This window comes from Lutzomyia longipalpis, chromosome 4 (genome assembly GCF_024334085.1).
Source record: "Lutzomyia longipalpis isolate SR_M1_2022 chromosome 4, ASM2433408v1".
Classification (NCBI taxonomy): Eukaryota; Metazoa; Arthropoda; class Insecta; order Diptera; family Psychodidae; genus Lutzomyia; species Lutzomyia longipalpis.
Window position 1 is genome coordinate 12,222,333 of NC_074710.1, and position 20,565 is coordinate 12,242,897.

General features: G+C 34.4%; 5 protein-coding genes and 1 long non-coding RNA gene across 14 annotated transcripts in view; 3 read left to right on the top strand and 3 right to left on the bottom strand.

Moving 5' to 3' along the window:
* Window positions 1-88: 88 nt before the first annotated feature.
* On the bottom strand, window positions 89-2,887 carry LOC129794512 (cytosol aminopeptidase-like). Its single transcript, XM_055835265.1, has 3 exons — window positions 2,780-2,887; window positions 619-1,657; window positions 89-372 (listed from the first exon to the last, which is right to left on the bottom strand). Exons 1-3 carry the CDS (start codon window positions 2,885-2,887, stop codon window positions 89-91), a joined length of 1,431 nt encoding a protein of 476 aa, XP_055691240.1.
* On the top strand, window positions 2,763-5,090 carry LOC129796311 (senecionine N-oxygenase-like). Its single transcript, XM_055838129.1, has 2 exons — window positions 2,763-3,202; window positions 3,895-5,090. The coding sequence occupies exons 1-2, from the start codon at window positions 2,886-2,888 to the stop codon at window positions 4,835-4,837; spliced, it is 1,260 nt and encodes a 419-aa protein (XP_055694104.1). The 5' UTR covers window positions 2,763-2,885; the 3' UTR covers window positions 4,838-5,090.
* A 1,781-nt stretch (window positions 5,091-6,871) lies between these two features.
* On the bottom strand, window positions 6,872-12,964 carry LOC129796303 (E3 ubiquitin-protein ligase COP1-like). The gene is made up of 2 exons (XM_055838101.1): window positions 12,849-12,964; window positions 6,872-9,091 (listed from the first exon to the last, which is right to left on the bottom strand). The coding sequence occupies exon 2, from the start codon at window positions 8,944-8,946 to the stop codon at window positions 6,976-6,978; it is 1,971 nt and encodes a 656-aa protein (XP_055694076.1). The 5' UTR covers window positions 8,947-9,091; window positions 12,849-12,964; the 3' UTR covers window positions 6,872-6,975.
* A 545-nt stretch (window positions 12,965-13,509) lies between these two features.
* LOC129796329 (uncharacterized) lies at window positions 13,510-14,019 on the top strand. Its single transcript, XM_055838153.1, has 2 exons — window positions 13,510-13,664; window positions 13,729-14,019. Exon 2 carries the CDS (start codon window positions 13,732-13,734, stop codon window positions 13,957-13,959), a length of 228 nt encoding a protein of 75 aa, XP_055694128.1. The 5' UTR covers window positions 13,510-13,664; window positions 13,729-13,731; the 3' UTR covers window positions 13,960-14,019.
* Window positions 13,956-14,380, bottom strand: LOC129796333 (uncharacterized). Its single transcript, XR_008751213.1, has 2 exons — window positions 14,225-14,380; window positions 13,956-14,140 (listed from the first exon to the last, which is right to left on the bottom strand). It is a non-coding gene; the product is annotated as an uncharacterized LOC129796333 (long non-coding RNA).
* A 64-nt stretch (window positions 14,381-14,444) lies between these two features.
* Window positions 14,445-20,565, top strand: part of LOC129796298 (monocarboxylate transporter 14) — a 35,577-nt gene continuing 29,456 nt past the window's right edge. For 2 of the 9 annotated variants that reach the window (XM_055838083.1, XM_055838089.1), the window contains exon 1: window positions 18,848-19,809. Coding sequence is in view for 2 of the 9 variants with exons in the window: in XM_055838082.1 (XP_055694057.1) it covers window positions 14,872-14,955 (84 nt within the window). In the remaining 7 variants the exon portion in view is untranslated. Of the gene's footprint in view, window positions 14,956-18,847; window positions 19,810-20,565 lie in introns of those variants that run through there. The other 7 variants (XM_055838082.1, XM_055838088.1, XM_055838090.1 and 4 more) reach the window with 7 other exon arrangements.

The following is a 20,565-nucleotide window of genomic DNA, read 5'->3' on the forward strand; positions in this document are numbered from 1 at the left end:
CATGGCACACGGAAAACTTTTTTTCTTTAACTCTGAATGAACTTGAGGTAGCTTCTCCCATCTTCGGTGTGTGGTGTTGTGTAGAATTTTATAGGCCAGCTTCGCGGTAGATGAACTCAACCATTGTACGCACGGGACGTCCCGTCATGCCCTTCTCCACGAGATATGGCTGATCGTCGCATCCATTCATCACTCCGGCAATATCTAAATGCATCCACGGAACATTCTTCGGCACAAATTCACGCAAAAATGCAGCAGCTGTGCACGATCCTGCCCCGGACACCTTTCCCAGGTTGTTGATGTCGTAGCCTGAGTAGTCGGTCATGTTGGTGTTGTAGTGCTTGTAGATCGGCATACGCCACACGCGATCACCTTTAATTGAACAATTTTTTGTCCTCTGAGTCTTTTTCCGTTTTCTATTATTTATCCGGATTCTAACCTAACATTTTTAACATTACATTCAATGAGATAGAAAATCAAAATTGTACTGAATTTATGTGAATATCTTAGGTTAGAAATCCGTCTAAATATTGGACAAACCAATACTTCGTCTTCGTCCACCGCAGTCTTAAAACATAGAAAAAAACATAGACTGCAATGGCCGCGCTAGTAACTCACCAGTTTTAGATCCAGCACTCGATAGATGCCCAAAGAGCTGATCACAGGTGCTGAAAGCTCCTGTAACGCAGAATCCAAGGGCAACACGAATGGCACCAGTTAGGGTAGCTAGGTCCACAATGTAGCGCGGATTGAAGCGCTCAGCATAACAAATGGCGTCACAAAGAATGAGACGACCCTCAGCGTCTGTATTGTCAATGCAAATGGATTTTCCATTCATGGCACGTACCACATCTCCGGGCTTATTGGCACGCCCATTGGGGAGGTTTTCACACAGTGGCACAAGCCCTTTAACATTGATCTTCGCCCCAAGCTCAGCAAGGGCAGCAATTGTACCAACCACAACACTTCCACCACCCATATCGGCGCGCATTTCATCCATTTTTGCCGCAGATTTGATGCTAATGCCGCCACTATCGAACGTAATACCCTTGCCAACCAAGCAAATGGGCTTCTGATCCCCACCGGCACCATTGTAGGTCATCTCCAGGAACACCGGCGGCTCGTCGCTTCCCTTTGACACAGACAGGAAGGATTCCATGCCCAAACCACGTGCCCATTCACGATCATGCGGCACAACCTCAACACCCAACGGGGTGAGCTTCTTTTGTACCTCTTGGGCAAAAATAGTCGGTGTCATGAGATTTGCCGGAGTCTCCATGAGCAAACGACTCCAATTTTGTGCCTTGGCCGTCGTTACGCCACGCTTAAAGTCCTCCGCCCCACTAGCATCCGGCGCCAGGCTCACCTGGGCCACGGTCTTGCGTGCTTCGAGTTTCTTGTACTCTTGGAAACGATATGCCGCCAATGTGGCACCCTCAGCTGCTGCCTCGGCCTGCCCATTGAAGTCTTCCACTTCCACCTGGGCTACCTTCTCAGCCGCCAACACCTTAACACCCGCCCCAGCGGCAATTCTCACATTCTCACGCACCCCATCAAGCCCATCGAGAATATCCCACGAGGCTGCATCACCCAATCCTGCTACAGCAACCACCGGATACTTGGGGCTGGTGTTCCACAAAATACGCGTTTGACCTACCTTCAGAGGACCAGCACTGTAAAGGCGTGTACTAAATTATTATCTAATATTCTAATCATTTAATTATTTTTTTAAATTTTCTATATTAAAATGGATTTTTGCGTGAAATAGATTATAATTTAGTATAAATTTTAGTACAATATATAGACGAAAATTCTTGTTTCCATTCATTTTAAATGGATCTTGAAGGAAGAAAAATATTAAATAATGAATCTGATCCAATATTAATATTTCTAGTACAGTATTGAAAACTTTAGTATACATATTGCAATTTTTAGTACAACACTAAAGAAATTTTTAATTTATTGTTCTCGATTAATTTTTAAGCTTTAGGAAAAATTGTTATTGAGTATATAATGAATTTGATCCAACATTGAAGTTTGTTTTAGTACAATAATGGATTACCCACTAATCATTTATATTTTAGTACACATTTTAATTTGTAGTAATGAACGGTCTTGAATATTAGAAAACTTTACTTTAAAAATATCGATAAACTCATCATTTTATTTTTAAGAATTTTCTTAAAAGAAATAGAACTGGCGCTCTTTTTTGTTAGTTTAGAACAAGATCACGGATTACTTATGTTAATGATTATTTTTTTTAATTCATTATTCTTTATTCAAAATAACTTTTTTGATTTCAGTCTAATTTAAGAAATCTTTAAAATTTTCCAGTCAGTATTTACTTGTACTAAAATTTGTACTAAAAACTTAACGTCCTAATTAAGCAAAACTCCTTTCTTTAAAACCAGAAAAATGATATTTTTGATAAATTTTCACCTTTTAAAGATTAAATAAAAGTATTTTCTTCACGCTAAACCAGAATTATGTATTTCCATAAAGTCATCATATTTTTATTTCAAACCTACTTCAAACTAATAGATAAATAAGTCTACATATTTTTACTCCAGATTAAATCTCCCCTCTCTCATTGTAAGGCCATTATCACGCGCTCATAGCCATAATCTTTATGTGAATTTTTTTTCTGTATTTGTAATTTTACTTCTCTGTCTCCTGCTGAGCTCAGAAGCGAATTGGTTTCTGTTGCTTTTAACACATTTGTGGATGTAACATTAGAAAGCAAAATAAGCAAGATAAGGAGAGAATTTCTTTGCCTCACTGAATACGTTCCTGGAACGAGAGATTGGCTTTGACATTCGTGGATGAGTTGACAAGATTTTCTGGGACACCACAGGCAGTCTTCCGGGTACCTCAGTGGTGGTGACATGATGAAGGTGGCAGTGATTGGGGCCGGAAGTGGTGGGCTATGTGCAGCAAAGCACAGCCTCGAAGCGGGTCTTGAGGTAACTGTGTACGAACAAACGGATCAAATTGGTGGGACATGGGTGTACCGCGATGATGTGGGCAAAGATAAGCACGGACTTGACATCCATTCATCCATGTATCGTGGCCTCATGACCAACCTTCCCAGGGAAATTATGGGCTTTCCGGATTTTCCCATCGTAGGCGATGAAACTTCATTCCTCCCAGCTGAGAGAATTCTCAAATTTCATCACGAATACGCTGATCATTTTAACCTGAGGTCAGTGTCGTTGCTTCTCTTTGTTTGCTCAATTAATTAACACTAAATATACGTATACATGTTATTTGGAATTTTTCTCTTTTAATAATTAACTTCTGTACTAAACCAAATTTAAGGATTAAATATTTTTCCACGTTTTTTTTTCTTAATTTTCTCGAAATAATATTGCTTTAGTACAGGTTTTAGTGTTTTGTAGTAAATTGAGAAAAAATCAAATCAATAAGATTTTTTAAGGACAATATTTTAGAACAATTTAGTACCTACAACTTTAGAATAAGATAAAAAAAATAATATTCAACTATGTGCAAGTAGGTACTAAACAAATAGTGCAAATTCTTTTTAATAAATATAGTTTTAGGAATTAAAGACATTTAGATCCTGCACTATTATTTAGTGAATGTTATAAAATTTAGTACAAATTAATAATGCAATAACTAGATAATGTTGTAAAGTGAATTTCGCTAAAGATCGCTACAGGGTTAGAATAAGTGGATAGATTTAGCATATGTTCTATATTTTTGTACAAGTACTAAAATATAGTATAAATTAAGAACTGAATACGCTGCAATGGCTGTAACGTAAATTTTGTTAAAGTCCCATGCATGATTAGTAAATTTAGCACAAGTACTAATTTTAGTACATGTACTAAAATGCAGTAAAATCGTAAAATTTTATTTTTTTGGATTTCCTAGGAAGCACATAAAATTCCAACACAATGTCGTTCGTGTGCATCCCCATGGGGAATCACAGTGGGAGGTGCTTGTAAGGGATCTAGTCGAAGATAAGTACACAACGACAATTTTCGATGCAATCTTCATTTGCAATGGTCACTACAGTACCCCATCGTATCCCAACTACCCAGGCAGAAAGCTCTTTCGTGGCCGACAAATTCACAGCCATGACTACCGTTCTAAGGAGATTTTTGCCGGAGAACGTGTCCTTGTAATTGGTGCCGGTCCCAGTGGGATGGACTTCACGAAGGACGCAGCAAAGGTTGCGGAATACGTTGTGCAGTGCCATCACTGGCAGGAACCACCAAATGTTCCCTTTCCGGCGCATGTTGTGCAAAAATGCGCTGATGTGGTGCGCTTAACGGAAGACGGGGCTGTCTTTAGTGATGGTACAAGTGAGAAGTTCACCATCATTGCATACTGTACAGGATACAAATTCACCTTTCCCTTCATCTCGGTTGACTGTGGCGTATCCGTGGAGTCAAATTACTTGTCACCCCTCTATCAGCACTGCCTCAATATAAATCGCCCAACAATGGCCTTCATTGGGATCTGTAATTTTGTCATTGCGCAACAAATGATGGATCTTCAGGTGCGCTTTGCTCTGAAGTTTATTACAGGTGCAAAGGAACTCCCGCCGAAGGAGGAGATGTTTGCAAGTGAAAAGTACGAGATCACGCGACGCCTAAAGAAGGGAATAAGTTTGCGAAAGGCTCACTTCATGGGAGCAGATCAAGGGAAGTATTTTGAGGATCTCGCCCGAATTGCCGACATCAAACCCCTTCCGCCAGTCCTTGCGGTGCTTCATACCGAAATTTGCGCTCTCATTCGCAGCGATATCCTCAACTTCCGTAAAACCAACTACAGAATCGTTGATGATCATACTTTCGAGAAACTCAACTGATCGCATGAAGATCACATAAATATCAAGTTAAAATGAAAGACGTTTTTTCATGATCTACAAACATTTATACAGGTTTTTCATTCCTTTTGTTTTTTTTTTTTAGAACTTATATAGAGACTTTTCATCTCAGAGCAACAATAAATTTGTTTTTTTCTTTATTTCCTTCTAAATCTACTTTTTTAAATTCACACAAAAATATATTTTTATTAGATTTTTCTTCAATTCTTCTTTCAGTAAACTTTTAATCTGTTAACTCGGTGTTTTATTTATTTTTTTTTGTTCTTATTCTAACACATACTTTTCAACTACGTGGCAAAGGACCATTAATTTTTTTCTTTATTACTTTTTTTTAGCACCAAACAATTTTTTTCAAAGTTTTTTAGGGGTAGAAATTTTCATTTCAGAATGTTTGGCACACGAAAGAGGTTAAAACAGCATGCAATTTATTTTTAAAGCTCAATTCTGAATTTTCTATTGCTCTATTTTCTAATTTTTTTTAAAATTATATTTTCATAGATTGAAATGTTATTTTTGGATGATTCTGTTGAAAATCTTTTGTTTTTTACTCGTGAAAATAAAGTCTATTTCTTGGTTTCATGTGCAAAAAGAATTAAAAGATTTGAATAGTCTAAAATTAGTACAATTTTAGACCACATAGCCAAGACACTAATTGCATGAAAAATTAAAAAAATTGATTGTCTGAATATTTTTTTGCAACTTTCTTCTTTTCTGAGACCACAAGATTAAGTAAAAGTTGAACTTAATGTGAGGATCTGTCAATTCTTTTTAGTACTAAGGACTGCAATGTGTCTTGACTAAAAACTTAAAGTTCATAGAAGATTTATTCCAAGACTTTTGTAAGACAAACCCGATTAAAAGAAAAGATTTTCATGAAAATCTTTAAAAAAAAAACGTATTTTTGTGCTAAAGAAAAGTTGTGGTTATTTTCTATTTTTTTTTCTTCAATAACTACTAAAATGATGTTCTTTTTAAATACTTTATGACTTTCTATTTTGTTCAATTTATTCATTATTTCTCTTTTGAAGAAATAATAATTTCAAAATTCCAAGGATAAACTCCTATTAGTGAGAAACCTAAATTCCTATTGAAATTAGGCTTCCCTTTTGGCAGGATAGACATTTATTATTGTATACACCATGAACAATGAAGGAAGCGGCTTTGTTTCTATCACAAGAAGAAAAATCTCTACAAGATTTTACACAGGTTTTTCATTTTTATAGGAATTTGCAACAATTTTTTGTGCATTTCTCTTTATTCATAGTTCTCTATTTATTTTTGACAGTTTCCTTTTGACGTAATTTGATTTGTGCGACATTGACAGCCTATGTCAAAGTGACAGAGAATGTAATTAAATGTCAAAACAAAAAAAAATATTTTGACCAAATGAATGAATATAGTTTATTATATGCAAGAGATACAGTGATCTATAGTAGCACTATATATTCCAAATGAATTTTTCAATATACATACTTTATCTCATTTAAAGATTAGTAAAAATAACCCAAACTGTCAAGAACTGTCAATACCAAGATTGTCAAAAATATCATGTGTCAAAAAGTCTAAGATAGTTCAACTAATTTCTTTAAATATTCAGTTTTATACTTTAATTAAAATATTGAAATAAAGAATACCTAATTATAATTCAGACGTCATCACTACTGTTAAAATATAATGTCATAAACAGAATTTAATGATTTTTTTTAATATTCAATTTATCTCATAAATTTTCTTTTGAATTTGATATACTGCAGAACTTATCCAATTAATACAATAAGTCAATAGTGTCAATTTGACGTATACTGTCACTGTCAAAATACCTCAAAAATGCTGTCAATTGAAATTAAATTCAAATATTTAATTTTTCATTCCATTTCATTTCATTTCATTCATTTATCTCAAATTCATTTATTTTATTAAAACTTCTAGACAAGTTAATTGTGTCACTTTGACAAAAGCTGTCACTGTCAAAATACAATTGTCAAAAATAGTGCTGTCAAATGAAATTTAAACGAATTTCTTCAAAATGCTCTTCAATTCTATATTACTTCTGTCAAATTAAAAAAAGAAAATGTCTACAAATGATTACCCCATTAAATTCAGGAGATACTAGATGGAAACTAGACAAGCTCGAGGATCTTCACAATACCCCTACTATTGGCCACCACCATCACGTTGCATTGCTTCCGCCAGCAGACGGCTGAGACGAATTCATTGAGATCCGATCCAGATTGATCAACACTACTCGGACGATCGATTTTCATGCTAAACAGTGGCTTTGGGAGTCCCTTGTAGTACACATAGAGGGAAATATCTTCACTCCCACATGCAATGTACTCCCCATCTGTGGCGAGCCCAACGAAATTCTTCTCATTCATATGCCCCACGTAGGAACGTATGGAATATGGTGGGGAATTAACATTCCACAACCTTAGACGACTATCCGTACTGGCTGAGACAATTTCTTGTTCATTGAGAAATTTCACATACGACACGGCCTTTTGGTGCCCCGTGAAGACACACAGGGGCTTTGTTGTGTGCCTCAGATCGTAGTAGTGGACACAGTGATCAGCTGAACCGAAGGCAATGTGACACGAACTTTTGGGATTGAATTTAACACAGCAAATATTTGCTTTTGTATCCAATGTGGCGACAGAATTATTCGCCAGGAGGGACCACAATTTCATGCGACCATCATCCGAACCGGATGCCACAAGGCGTGAATCGACATTATTGAAATCCACACTCCAACACCTCTTATCGTGCTCCTGAAAAACTTTTGTCCTCTGCCCCGTAACTGCATCCCAAATGGTTACAGTGCCATCGTAGTCACTTGATGCGAGAATATTCTTATGATAGGAATTCCAGACAACACAGGAAATCTTACTGTTTGACACCATCTCCACAACGGGATAGTGTATGTCCACCACATCACGTATAACAGCAAGATAGTCATAGACTTTGATGCGTTTCGTTACACCGGCAATGGCAAAATATTCATTATCCTTGTCAAATTCAATTCCCGACACAATTGACCCATTTGACAGGTCAGACGAGTACCCAAGAGTGGCGAGAGTCTTGCACGAGCTGTATCGGGAGAATTTAACCAGGCTCTCCCGGAAGGCATCGAGGCCACGCCGAGAGGAGACGGAGAGACGCATTGTGTCATCCTGTGTGGTGGGATTGCTAAAATAGAGATCCTGCCCACGTGCTTGGAAGTAGCAATTGACAAAATCATCAAAATACGTGTGCATACGACGCTTCCGGATGGTGAAAGTTGACGTAATATCCGTGTTGAAGGTATTAAATCCATCAGCCCCTGGGTCTTCCTTCTCCTCCTCCACCGTTGGTAATTCCGGAACTTGTTGCTTCTCCCCTTCATTCCCACCCATTGGCTCCTCCTCCTCTGCCTTCTCTTCACCCTCATTCCCTTCCGCCGCAGCAGCTTCCTCACCCGATATCAAAATACCCTTCCTCTCCTTGAGAATACATTCAACTTCATGCAAATCCCGCGAAATTAGCTCCATCTCCTTGGCAATTTGTGCCTTTTGCTCCTCTTTCTGCTTCATTAGATGCCTCAGGAATTCATAGAGTAGCCTATTCTGTGCCACACACGTTTCCGTTTCGAGAATTTGTCGTCGATGCGAAAGAATTTCCAACATAACATCAACATCGGACAGTGAGAGATTCTGTGAATCCCTCGCAATGAGATCCTTCAACTTATTCCCATCCTTCCCCGCTGTATCACCAACAAGTTGCTCATTTGTCGCCATCCGGAGACGTTGCTTCGTTACCAATTCATTGAGAAGGAAATTCGGGAAGATTAACTCCTGCGTGGGCAGGGCAAAGCAACACTTTGGGCATCTTTTGGTACTCTCAATACTCTTCACGATGCACTGATAGCAAAAGGTGTGCCCACATTTAGTAATATGCGCTTCGGTGATCATTTCAAAGCAAATTGGGCAAAGTAAATCACTATTCTTCTCCTCCACCGTCGACGTAATCCCACTCAATGCTGTAAGACGTCGCGATGCACCACTTCCGCCACTTCCGGAATCCGCCATTGCATCCACAATCCCACGTCGGGACATTTTTTTCTTTTCTCTTTTTTTTTTCAAAGCACCTCCCAAAATTCTCTTTGATTTTCCCTTTTTATTTTCTTTCAATTGCTTCTCGTTTTTCTTTCGCTCAATTTTTCTTTCTTTTTTTTAATTTTGCTTTCAATTTGAAGTCGATCTGAAACAAAAAATGCCATTCTGAGATATTTTTCTGTCATTTTTCTTTTAATTTAATCATTTCTTTTTCTTCTTCTTCAATCAAATTAAATATTTACAATAAAAGACAAACCACGAAAGAGATTAGCGAGAAAGAAATAAATTCAAACAAACAAAAAAAATTATCTACAAATTAAGAAAAAAATCTCTCGGGCAAAAAATTTGTTTCAGGTCAACGAAAGCAAGAAATTGTATTTAAAGAGAATTTAATAACAACAAAAAAGTTTCCGTCTGTGGTATATTGAATAGTCCCCGGCAAAGTTGACAAGAGATATCAAGTGCGTGGCTTTCTTATCAAGCCACAAATTGGGTGGGGGGGGGGGGTAGGCTTCGAGCAGAATTTGCCCAAGGAGTCGTAAAAATGTCATTGCCTAATCTCAAGTGAAGAGCTAATAAGAAGCTCTCAAATATAAGAGGCAAACAGCTGTGTGAAATTGATGAATTTTTATTTATTTTATTCTTTAAAAAATCTGTTATTTTGCTGTCAAAAGGCCTGATGAAGGGTTCATGTATACCCGAAAAGTCAATGAATGTTTATTGTAAAAAAATTCAAAAATTGGTGTAACGGTCTTTATTCCAGTTTTCTTCCATTGTCACTCTTTGTCTCTTTCTAGAAGATTCTAACCTCCAAAAAATCATTACAAAAAACATCAAAAAATCCATTTAAAATTTATTTTTGTGTTCTAAAATGAACAAAAGACTTCTTAGGGAGAACCAAGGAGTCTATTAAAGCTTAGTTGAACGAAATAATTTGCTTTTATTGCGAAAAATTCTATGGGGTCGCTCACCTACCCCAATAGTAATGCGCGTAAGTGTTTTGGTCACAGTATACGGAGGGTTAAATGAATCCAAGCCTAAGGAGGAGGAGTCTATTCATATTTGTTTGTGTCTTGACCATATTCAATCATACGAATCAATCTCAATTCTTACCAAAAAAATTTTTGTCTGATTACAAAAACTTAACTTCCTGACCAAATATTGGATTGTCCGATAAAGATTCGGATTTTTCCCATATAAAACCATTTTTCCTTATTAAATTCTAATTCAATTACTCGACAAATCAATACAACGTTAAAGCTTGATAAAATAAAATATTTACTGACGAAATTAATTTTTTTTCTGACCAAATGAAGCGTTTTTTCTGGCTATTATTAATTATTTTAATCATTTCCTGATTAAAATAAAGAATATTTTCTGGCCAATTAAAGTGATTTTCTGACCAAAAGGCAAGGATTTTTCTTCTTTTCTAACCATTTCTAACCAAATGAAATGACTTCTGATTTTATGTTTTTTTCTTTACTAAATTAACAACTTCCTCAATTTCTTGAACAAATGAGATATTTTTCTAGACAAAATAAATAATTTTCTGATCAAATGAAACAAGCTAAACATCTTTCTGACAAAAGAAAAAAGAATATTCTCTCCAATCAATGGGAAAAATTAAAGGACCGTTGTTTCTTTAAACGAAAAATTCCTTCTTTTTCCCCCAATAATGGAACATAGTTAAAAAGAATTTCCTTGAATCGTTATGAGATTTTGTTTAATTTAGAGTAATTCATTGAATAAGGATAGAGCACGAAAAAAATGAATAGACTCCTTTTTCGTTTACTGTTGAATAGTTTTTATGAGGTTTCCTGAAATAACTACTTTATAATAATTATCTGAAATACATTTCACCACTTTAATCCTTTCAAAGGAGAAATTCAATAGAAAAAAGCTTTTCAAAGTATATGTGAAAAGTTATAACGACCATGGGGGATTTTCTGTGTGAAAAGTCCCTGGAAAAACAGCGTCAGAAGAAGAAGGAAAAAAAATAATGGGAGCAATATTGGACAAAATAAAAGACAAAATATTTTGAAAATACAAAATATTTTGACATTAAATGTAATTTTGCACAAAATATTTTTCTAAAACTTTTGTCAATCTCTCCACAAAAGAAATTTTTGCAATTTTAGGTACAATAAAAGGTGAAATATTTTGAAAAACTGAAAAATTTTGACGTTTAATGCAATTTTAGACAAAAGACAAAAGATTTTTTGTGTCAAACTTTTGACAATCTTGTGAGAACGTCTCCACAAAAGATTTTTACAGGAGAATTGTAATTTTGCACAAAATAATTTATACATTATACAAGAAATATTTTGTGTTTTACAAGCATCTCGTCGAGGTGCTTTTATAAAATCAAAATCTTTTGTCAAACTGGTGTTTACGCGTTGCATTTTTTATAAGTTTTCTATCATGTTTCTTGAAATAGCAATGGACAATAATGCAATTTCGGTTAATTGTGAAGCTTTGTGCAAAGGGAATTTGTGGAATGATATGAAATTCAGCCAATTTGGCTGTGTCCATTTTCCCTTTTCGCGGTGTTGGGCAAAAATGTTTTGGAGAATTTCTGTGTCTTTCCGGCAAAAATTTGGGAGATCGCTGACAAATTCTAACTCTATATAATCAGGATTTTGGGTCAGAGATCCGTTCCCTATGTTCCCGATGCGAGTTTTTATGTGCAAAACCGAAATATGTAGGGCTAATTAATGCAATAAATATGAGTCAATCAATTCATGTAAAATAATCATATCAGAGTGACTCATTAATATTTCCTTGGCCTAATGAAAATCGAACTGGTGAGCTAAAAGCCAGATGTTTTTTTTTGTCTTCCCAACATCCTTGGGGTACCTAATAGACTACACGCATGCTTGATTTGAATTTCCCTAAAAATTGATTCAGTTCAGATTGTCCAATTGCCCCAATCGTAAACATAACCTAATAGGAAGGTTATCTTCTTCTTATTTTTTTCATCTCTAAACTCTCCACTCGAAAGAAAAAACACGTCACAAAAGGCGACAAAACGGACAAAACGTATCAAAAGTCTCCAAAAAGATATTTTATTCAAAATTGCTCTTCATAAAATGTCTTTTGTAGACTTCACAAAAGACAAAATATATTTTATTTTGTCCAAAATTGCTCCCAATATTTCATTCAGAAAATTCCTGGTATTGCATTGATGTCTCTGTGGCTTTTGAATGCTATTCCAAAAGGATTTTCAAGGCATTGAAATTCCTTGAAAATTGAGATAAATATTCTTTATGTCATCATGAAATTGAAAGACTCCCATATAAGGACTAAATATAGAATATTGACTTTAAACAAGATGTTTTTAGGATTCTTTTTAACAGAATATTGTAATCACAAATTTACTATAAAGTCTATCATTTCAACAGCTGTTTGCCCCTTGAAAACTCTTGAATACTTCAAGAGGTTCGAAAGATTAGACAGAGTTATGTAATTTATGTTTATTTCTACCCCAGAACATTAATCTTATAACAAATAAGATTATTTAGAAATTAAATATTTAGTAAATTGCTACTGTTTTTATACAAAATCTTCTTTTTTTTAAAGATGAAAAGAATTTAGCAAATTCTTCTGAATTCTCTTGGTTTTCTTTTTTATTTCTTTGAGTTATTTCTTCCTGAAATCTCTCTATAAAGGACTTTTTCTTAATTCCTTCCTTTATTTTTCATAAATATGAAACTTAGGTCTTTTCTGGTGTTTCCGGGAATGTGAAAAAGGACGAGAAGAATCTTCAAGACAAAATCCTTGAATATCCTTACAGGGAAACGCGAAAAATGCTAATCCTTACATAAATGAACGTACTAAAAATCTCTAAGATGAATAATTCTAATCAAATGAGTAAGAAATGAGAAATTTTTTGTGGTACTTACACATTAATTTGCTCCAGAAGCTTTCCGGATGTCACTTGATCGTTGAATTTCTGCGCGTAGGGTGTCAATTTGTTGACTTTATCATTCTCAGAGGCGTAAGCACCCAAAACAAGACCACGCTGTACCCAGAAATAAGAAGAAATACAGAGAATCAATGAAAATTCATGCTCTGCATGTATGTTAGAAAATTTCTCCAGGGGCCAACATGGAGCACCTTCAAGGTGGCAAGAATCCAGCACAATGAGGTTGCAAGAAAATTGGTCAAAATACAGCAAATTCCACTAATTTCAATACTTACTAATTCAGACATTGAGCTGTAGAACCTTCCACGATATACAACAGAAGAGTATCTGGGCACAAGCACTCTAAATATTGCCATTTTGATAAGAATGCATGATAGGAAACTTTTTCTCTTCACTTTCTTATTTGACAATTGACAAAAGAAATGTCAAAATTTGAGTTGGCGCGGAGTTTTTTTTTTCAAACTCACCACTCACTTGTTTACAGTTTTACTTTGATTTTCACTTAATTTTCTAATAGAAAATGGGAAAATGAAAAATATTGAATGGTTTTCTTTGACTTTGCTGTACGATTCAAATGAAACTTTTAGAAAAAAAATACATTTTGAAAAATTTGTAGATCCAAGAAGCAAAATTTGCCGCTTGTGGCGCTGAAGTCGATAAGGTGTTTGTTTTGTTTTGTGACGACTTCTCTGAGAAAATTCCACAAAAACAACATTTTCTGCAATTTCCACTGAGAAAACTAAGCTAATTTCAGTTGAGAATCTTCATAAACATCTTAATAAATTAATCAGCAGTAAGAAAATCCAGAAAATTGCCAGTTTTGTTGTATTTTCACTGTGTTATGTAATTTATCCTAGGTTATGTCTGTCTCTCCGTACGGACGAGGTCTTGTGGGGCTCTTCCGGCAGGGTTGCCATGAAATCCCCGAAGTAATGGGTAGCTGTTTTATTGGTCTCCTTGGGATTGTCTTCACGGGTGTTGCCCTGTACCGGTATGAGAAGAAAGATGGGGACAATCGTCGGTACAAAATGGATTATGTTATAATGCGCTCAGATGATCCCCGTGCAGCCCGTGTCCACAAAGATTAATCACGGAGAGATGTTTTATTAAATTCTATAGAAATGCAGTGAATACAAAGAAAAAAAATATCCTCAAGATGTTTTCTTCATTTTCGCCTCCGCTATTGTCTCTTTTATTAGCTTCAACCCTTCTTTATCTTCATTGTAGAGTGCTTCACGCTGTTGCTCAATGTCCGGGAAGAGTTTTTCTCTGAAAAAGGATGTAGAGAATGTTTAAAAAGGAAATCTAAATAAAAATATGAAAGGAATTAGATCTTCCGGATTCATTACGAACCGATAGTTAAAACCAACAGCTGCAAATGCAAGGAAGCCACCAAATAGAACTGGGAATCTCCACGTATTGAATGTGGACATTTTCCAGGTGAAATCACACACAATTAAATCCAAATAAGAAGAAAATTCACAAAAATTGATACAATTTTCCCAAAATGAAAACAAAGTGGTGAAAAAGTGCTAAATTCCCCACTTGTTGCAGATGGCGCAAAATCCATCCGAACATTTGCGAGCAACAGCCTTCGTTGGATGTTCGGAAGACAGCCCTCCGCGTTTCTGGGCCGGATGTCAGCTGGAGAATCCCTTTTCCCGGAAGTGCACACCACATTCCACAGTGAGGATTTGCCACAATTAGGCGTATCCTTTGATCCCGTGGACGGTGCTACGGAAAGGATTTGTGAATTTTAGTGTCACAGCACCCACAAATAGGGCTCGTGCATCGTGTTTATTGATCGAATTTTTTTGCATTTTGCGAGTGTTTTGTATGGTGGATAACCAAGGGTGGAAAAATGGAGTGTTTGGCAGGAAAGTAGTAAAGAAAATGAACATTTCCTGGGCTATGAGACATCACCATAAGGGTGCAGTGAGACAGTGAACTTAGCGCGGCTGTGTTGCAAAACAAAAAGTCGGAAGTTCCAGAGTGCTGAAATGGGAGCAGCTCCGAGTATTGAGGACGATGGGGCTGACGCTGATGAGGACGAAATCATCCCCATGGCCAGTGGGAGGCTCTCGGTAAGTTAAAATTCACTTTGTAAATTTAATTCATGACGCAAGGAAGAGCATTATAACAATTAAAACAATTCGTTGGAGCCAAGGACATTGAGGATTCCCTGAGGGCTATAGGAATGGAAATTGAGAATAAAAAAGATTTCCTTGATCCGAGAATAAATAATCCTCCAAATTCAATCGAAAATATTATAGAGAAAAACAGAATTTGGTATAGAAATTAACCCTTAAAGGACCTCTGTGTATTCAGTGAGTCAAAGGAGTTTACTCGTATCTGTATGGGAACACCCCTTATTCGTCAAAATAATCTGCATCATATATGAATTATCAAAGAATAAGAATTCAGCAAAGAGACTTCCCGTTCCTAACTGAGATTAGCTGTGAAAGCTGGAAAATTTGTTTAAAAAATCCAACAGTGACGTCAGCGTTGTGTTTTCTTTATCAAAAAAAAACGTCAGAAAAGTGTTTTAAGCTGCTGAAAGATGTTTTATGATGTTTTACAGAACTTTTGCGTTCGATTCTGACAAAAAAATATCTAATTTATTCACATTGGAATGAACGTGAATTTAGAAAAGTTTTACGATTTTGACAGTTCTTTTAAACATTAAAAAAAAAAGATTTTTGAGAATTTTAATTCCATTGTAATTAATATTTGTTAAAAGAGAATAATATTGGGTCATCTTATATTTACACAGAATTTTAACCTCAAAAATCCATATGAAAAAAACTGAAGTATGAAAAAGCAGTCTGCGTAAATATAAAATGACCCAATATTAAAGAATATTATTGAAAAAAATCTGATTTTATTTTTTTAATCCTTCTAATAAAAGTGACATTACGCCATCTTGAATTATTTTCCTTAGACTTATCAAAATCAAATATATTTCTATTACAAAATACTGCGAAGTGATTCGTATCATCATGCTAAATCAGTGTAAAGTATTTCGTCATATTTGTCATTCAAAATATCACGCAAATGCAGCATAATAGTTATTTTCCATGCAAACTTCTCACCTCAAACTTTCAACAAGCCTTGGCAGTTGGAAAATTAGGTTTTGAGTAACAAAGTTTACATTAGAAAGAAACATTAGGTGTGAGCATATCCTATCCATACATTATATACGTCTTCAAATCACATTTTCTGTCAATATTTTTGTAAAAAGAAAACTTTTTTGTGCATTTTGTAAAAAAAGGGGAATTTTTGACATCTGTCAAAGAAGCGAGATGCGCTTACTAACATCTCCACAACAATATTTATTTACCTTCAGAAGCCCCCAATGTGAATGTTTCTGCTCTTTGTCAATCTCAGATATTCATGTTTTTCAGATGAATTCAAGCAAAAGAAATAATATTTCTCAAAGAAAATCTCTATTCTTGCGAAATATTGACTTCATGCACTTTTTTTTTCTTTACTGAAGAACTTCTCTTATTCTCTATCTCCATGACTCCTTTTAATGGATTTCTCAGTGTTTGTCCCATTCGTTACTCTCCAGTTTCACAGCGGAAATTCTATTTACATTGTCTATTTGTAACGAGATACTAATTTCATTTTTAAAGAACAATCTCATTGCGTTTACGTGATAAAAATATTCCTTAAGAAAATTTCCATATCAAAAGGAAAAAAAATAGAGTTAGAAGGAAATTTAATTTTGTGTGAGACACTTCCTGTATGATGTAAATGAAGATGAGGGTGGATTGGATGGGTTGGATGTAATTGAAGGACATTGAGAGTTTCGTGTTAGTCCATCATTTAGTACGTAAAGCATCAATGATTGATAAGTTGGGAGGGCATTGCATTGAGCATTCATTTGCAAATTAAACGTCCGAAGCAATTATTGTTCCTGCTATTTGATCCCTAATTAATAATGAGCCCAGGACAGGGTCAAAATCAAATGGTTGAGTTCAATCCACACTATTCACACAATTTTAATAAAGATATAGTTGAAGAGAGAATTTATTAAATAAAACAATTTGTTGGAAAATGTAAGTTAATATTTTAAAATGTTAAAATGTATTAAATTTGTGGCAATTACGAGTTAAAAGGATCATATTTCTTTAAACAAAAAATAACAATGAATAATTGGTAAAAGTAAACTCTTATTACAAATTATTGACTCATAACACTCATAAAAATTCATAGCTATTTTTTTTTAATAATCAAAAAATGATGAAAAATTGCAGTGACTAAAATATATATTTTTAAAGTTTATGTGGGCTTTGTGTTGATTAAATATTGATAAAACCAGCAACATTGTTCCAAAAAAAAACAATATTTACAAAAATACATTCAATAAAAGCCCTGATTAACCAATCTTAACCTCAAATAACCTCAACTAATATTTTTTTCTTAGATTAAATCTTTACACATTGATTTAAATCATAAGAAAATGACCGACTACAGTAGAAGTAGGTATACAACGAATGGGGTTAATTCAAGTAAAATATTTTTTAGTACTGGATTGTACCATAATTTTTTCGGATTCTAACCTTACTTTACATTGAATTACTATATGCATTTATTCCTAAAATTTTACATAAAATTTTTTATTTTATCCTTTTTCTACATTTTATCAAGAAAGTCAGTGCCATCTGTAAATATTCAATTTTTTGCGTTTTTGAATTTTTTTTTTTAGTAAAAGATTAAGAATATTTTTTTTGTAATTCAAAATCAGTGCTACGTGAATGTCATAATAAATAAATAAAAAGAAGAAGAATTTAAAATATTAAATAACTTTTATAAACACTTCCATTTGTTGTTTTTTCTCAGTGTACTGTACATTAATAGTAATATTTATCAGCATTTAAATTAAATTATTCAACTCTCGACGGAGAAATTTTTTTTTCATTTTCACAACAAAAGAAAACTTCATACAATTCAATCAAAAATTAACCAATTGTTATAAATAATTTTCTAAAAGAAATATTTTTTCTTCAAGAATATTATTTGGTTGGCATACCAAATATTTTTATTTGGGGAATGCATTTATTTGGACTAATTACCAACCTCTCATGCACTTCACAAAGGCCGTATACTTATTTATAAATTTAATATGATGAATTTGCGTGTGTTTTTCCTTCTTGAAAACGATCTCATTTCACTCTGTGATTCATCTTTGTCGTACTACATATAATGGGGAAAATCATTCCTGCAATCTTTGTAACTTTTTGAGATCTTTTTGAGCTCACAGCGGGAGAGCACAAATGGATTTTTTCTTGAGAGGGAAAATTATTTACCACTCCTATGAACTTACTTATGCAGGAAAATTCCCTTGAAGTATATCAACAGGTTGGGATATGTATTTAAATTAATTTGAGAGTTCTCTCAGCGTGTGAGCTCATTGAATGTCTAGAGTGTTGGAAAAGTACCCACAAAGGGATGGTAGAGTAATGCATTTTACAGGGGTTTGGGGGGTGCATTTTGTGTTGTGAATTTTATGTACACTCTGTATGCACCTAAGCATTTATGCTTTGAAAGGATGTCCTTAACACGATGTATTTTTTCTAATTTTCTTTCGAAGGGCGAAGAAGTCAATAATCAGGAAAAAATTACCTATATTCTTTCGACAAAAAAAATCTCAAGAATTATTCATGAGATTTGAACCCACGATCTTTGAGAAACAATACAACGCGGCGCTTTTAACCACTGCACTATTATTTTATCTAAATTTTTGAAAAAAGGGTTAAAGAAACACAGCTAAAAAATGCTAAGATTGATCGTTAATTTTAAATCTAAACGATCTTTTCGAGGCAATCAGTATGAATATAATATATTCACTATCTACATAAAAGTATTGGTTTCCCTGGTTAAGCAAGAAAACGTGCGATAGTGTATGTGTGTAGTAAAATGCAAACATTCAATGTATAAATAAATGATTACCGACACAGAGGTTGTCAGTGGAAAAGTTCTTGTGCCGCTGTTCACACACTCAGTTGTGGATTTTAATTAGCAAGAGCCATTTGCTTTTTAAGTTTGTCCCTTTTTTGTCGTGCAAAATTTTTATCAGACATTTTCGACGGGGAGTTCAATAGACGGTTAATCGTTTATTTAGGTGTGCAAAAAATAGAAAATTTTGCACGAAAATGTGGGTGAAAATATCTGAGAAAATTTCATGAAGGTATATGTTTGAATGAGGTATATTAGTGAAGTTTTTTTTTCCTTTGTGCCAATACAGTGAAGGAAAACTCCCAAGAGAGTTTTTCATTGTAGACAAGCAACATTGTGGGTGAGAAAAGTTTCGTTTTTTTTTACACCCATTCAGTGTGTATTGAATGAAATCACTGTGAGAATACCATCGAAAATAGACTATCGCATTGAACACGAGCAGCTTTTTTTATTAGCTGTGATTCTTTTTTCTTCTTTTAATTTAAAACCAACAACAAAGGCAAATTCAAAGAAGTTACAACGCGTTGTTGGCTTTGTGAGTGAAGAAGTTTTGGGAATTTTTGCGTTCTGGCCAATTTAAAAGACAAACATCGTCATCCCCACTAATATTGCCGCGAAGGCTGTACTGGTTGTGCTGTTGAAAAAAAAGAGTTAGAAGAAGTTCTTGTATGATCAGTGGAAAAATTCAAATAAAATGCCCAAAACAGCTGTTTAGTGTGTGAGTGTGGTAAAAAGTTGTGGGCAAGCAATATTATGATAAAATTTCTTTGATTGACCCATTGAGAAAGAGGTGATAGATTGTTTCCATTTGGTGGTATTGCGACGACACCTGGTTGCCTCCCGATTGTATTGGTGACTATAGTATCGCACCAATTGACCTCGACCAAAATAATACAGTGTGGAAGAAAATTAAAAGAGAGACAACGTACAAAAATCAAAACTTTCAAACAAACCCCCACACAGCGCTGATTAAATTGGTATTCAAAAAGATAAACAATTTGAATTTTAATTTATACCTTGTTTTCTCAATAATTTTTGCAATAGAGATAACCTACTAATACTTATGCCATTTACCTCACCTTTGTCTGCAAAATAGGAGGTGGAAAATTTAAATGAAAGAAATATGATTCTGTAAATAAGTTAATAGTTACATGCAAACACTATCCTCAAAAAGATAACGGACAAGTCTAAATCAAAGTATTTTTAAGTCTAAAGAATAAAAAAAAATACTTGGTATGCCACGATTGTGGTATACCAACTAATTAATGAAACTTTTATTTTGAGATTAATCCTAGCTAGAGTAAACCAATTTTGTCAATTCTTTCCTTTTTGACACTTAAATTCTTTTCGGATAATTTTGTCAAAATCGAACGTTGATGTAACCTTAAACGATGTATTTTTTTTAAACATGTTTAAAATTCTTTACTTTATTAATCCTTTTGCATTTTACTTTGTAATAAACTGATTTTGTCAAATTTTTGTTGGAATGATAATTTATTGCCCTTTCGAAAATTCTTTTAACCTTGATCGGATAAATGGTTTCTTTGAATTAACCATTTACCATTTTCAATTCTCAAGACTAAAATAGATTTCAAAAACATCCGCTAGTCGAATTTGATAAAGAAGTTTACCTGATTTGGTATAAAAAAAATCATATTTGTCAAAGTTGGTTTATTATCTATAGGACCGTAGTTAATATTACCTATAAAAAGTTTTTAGAAAATTAGGTACTG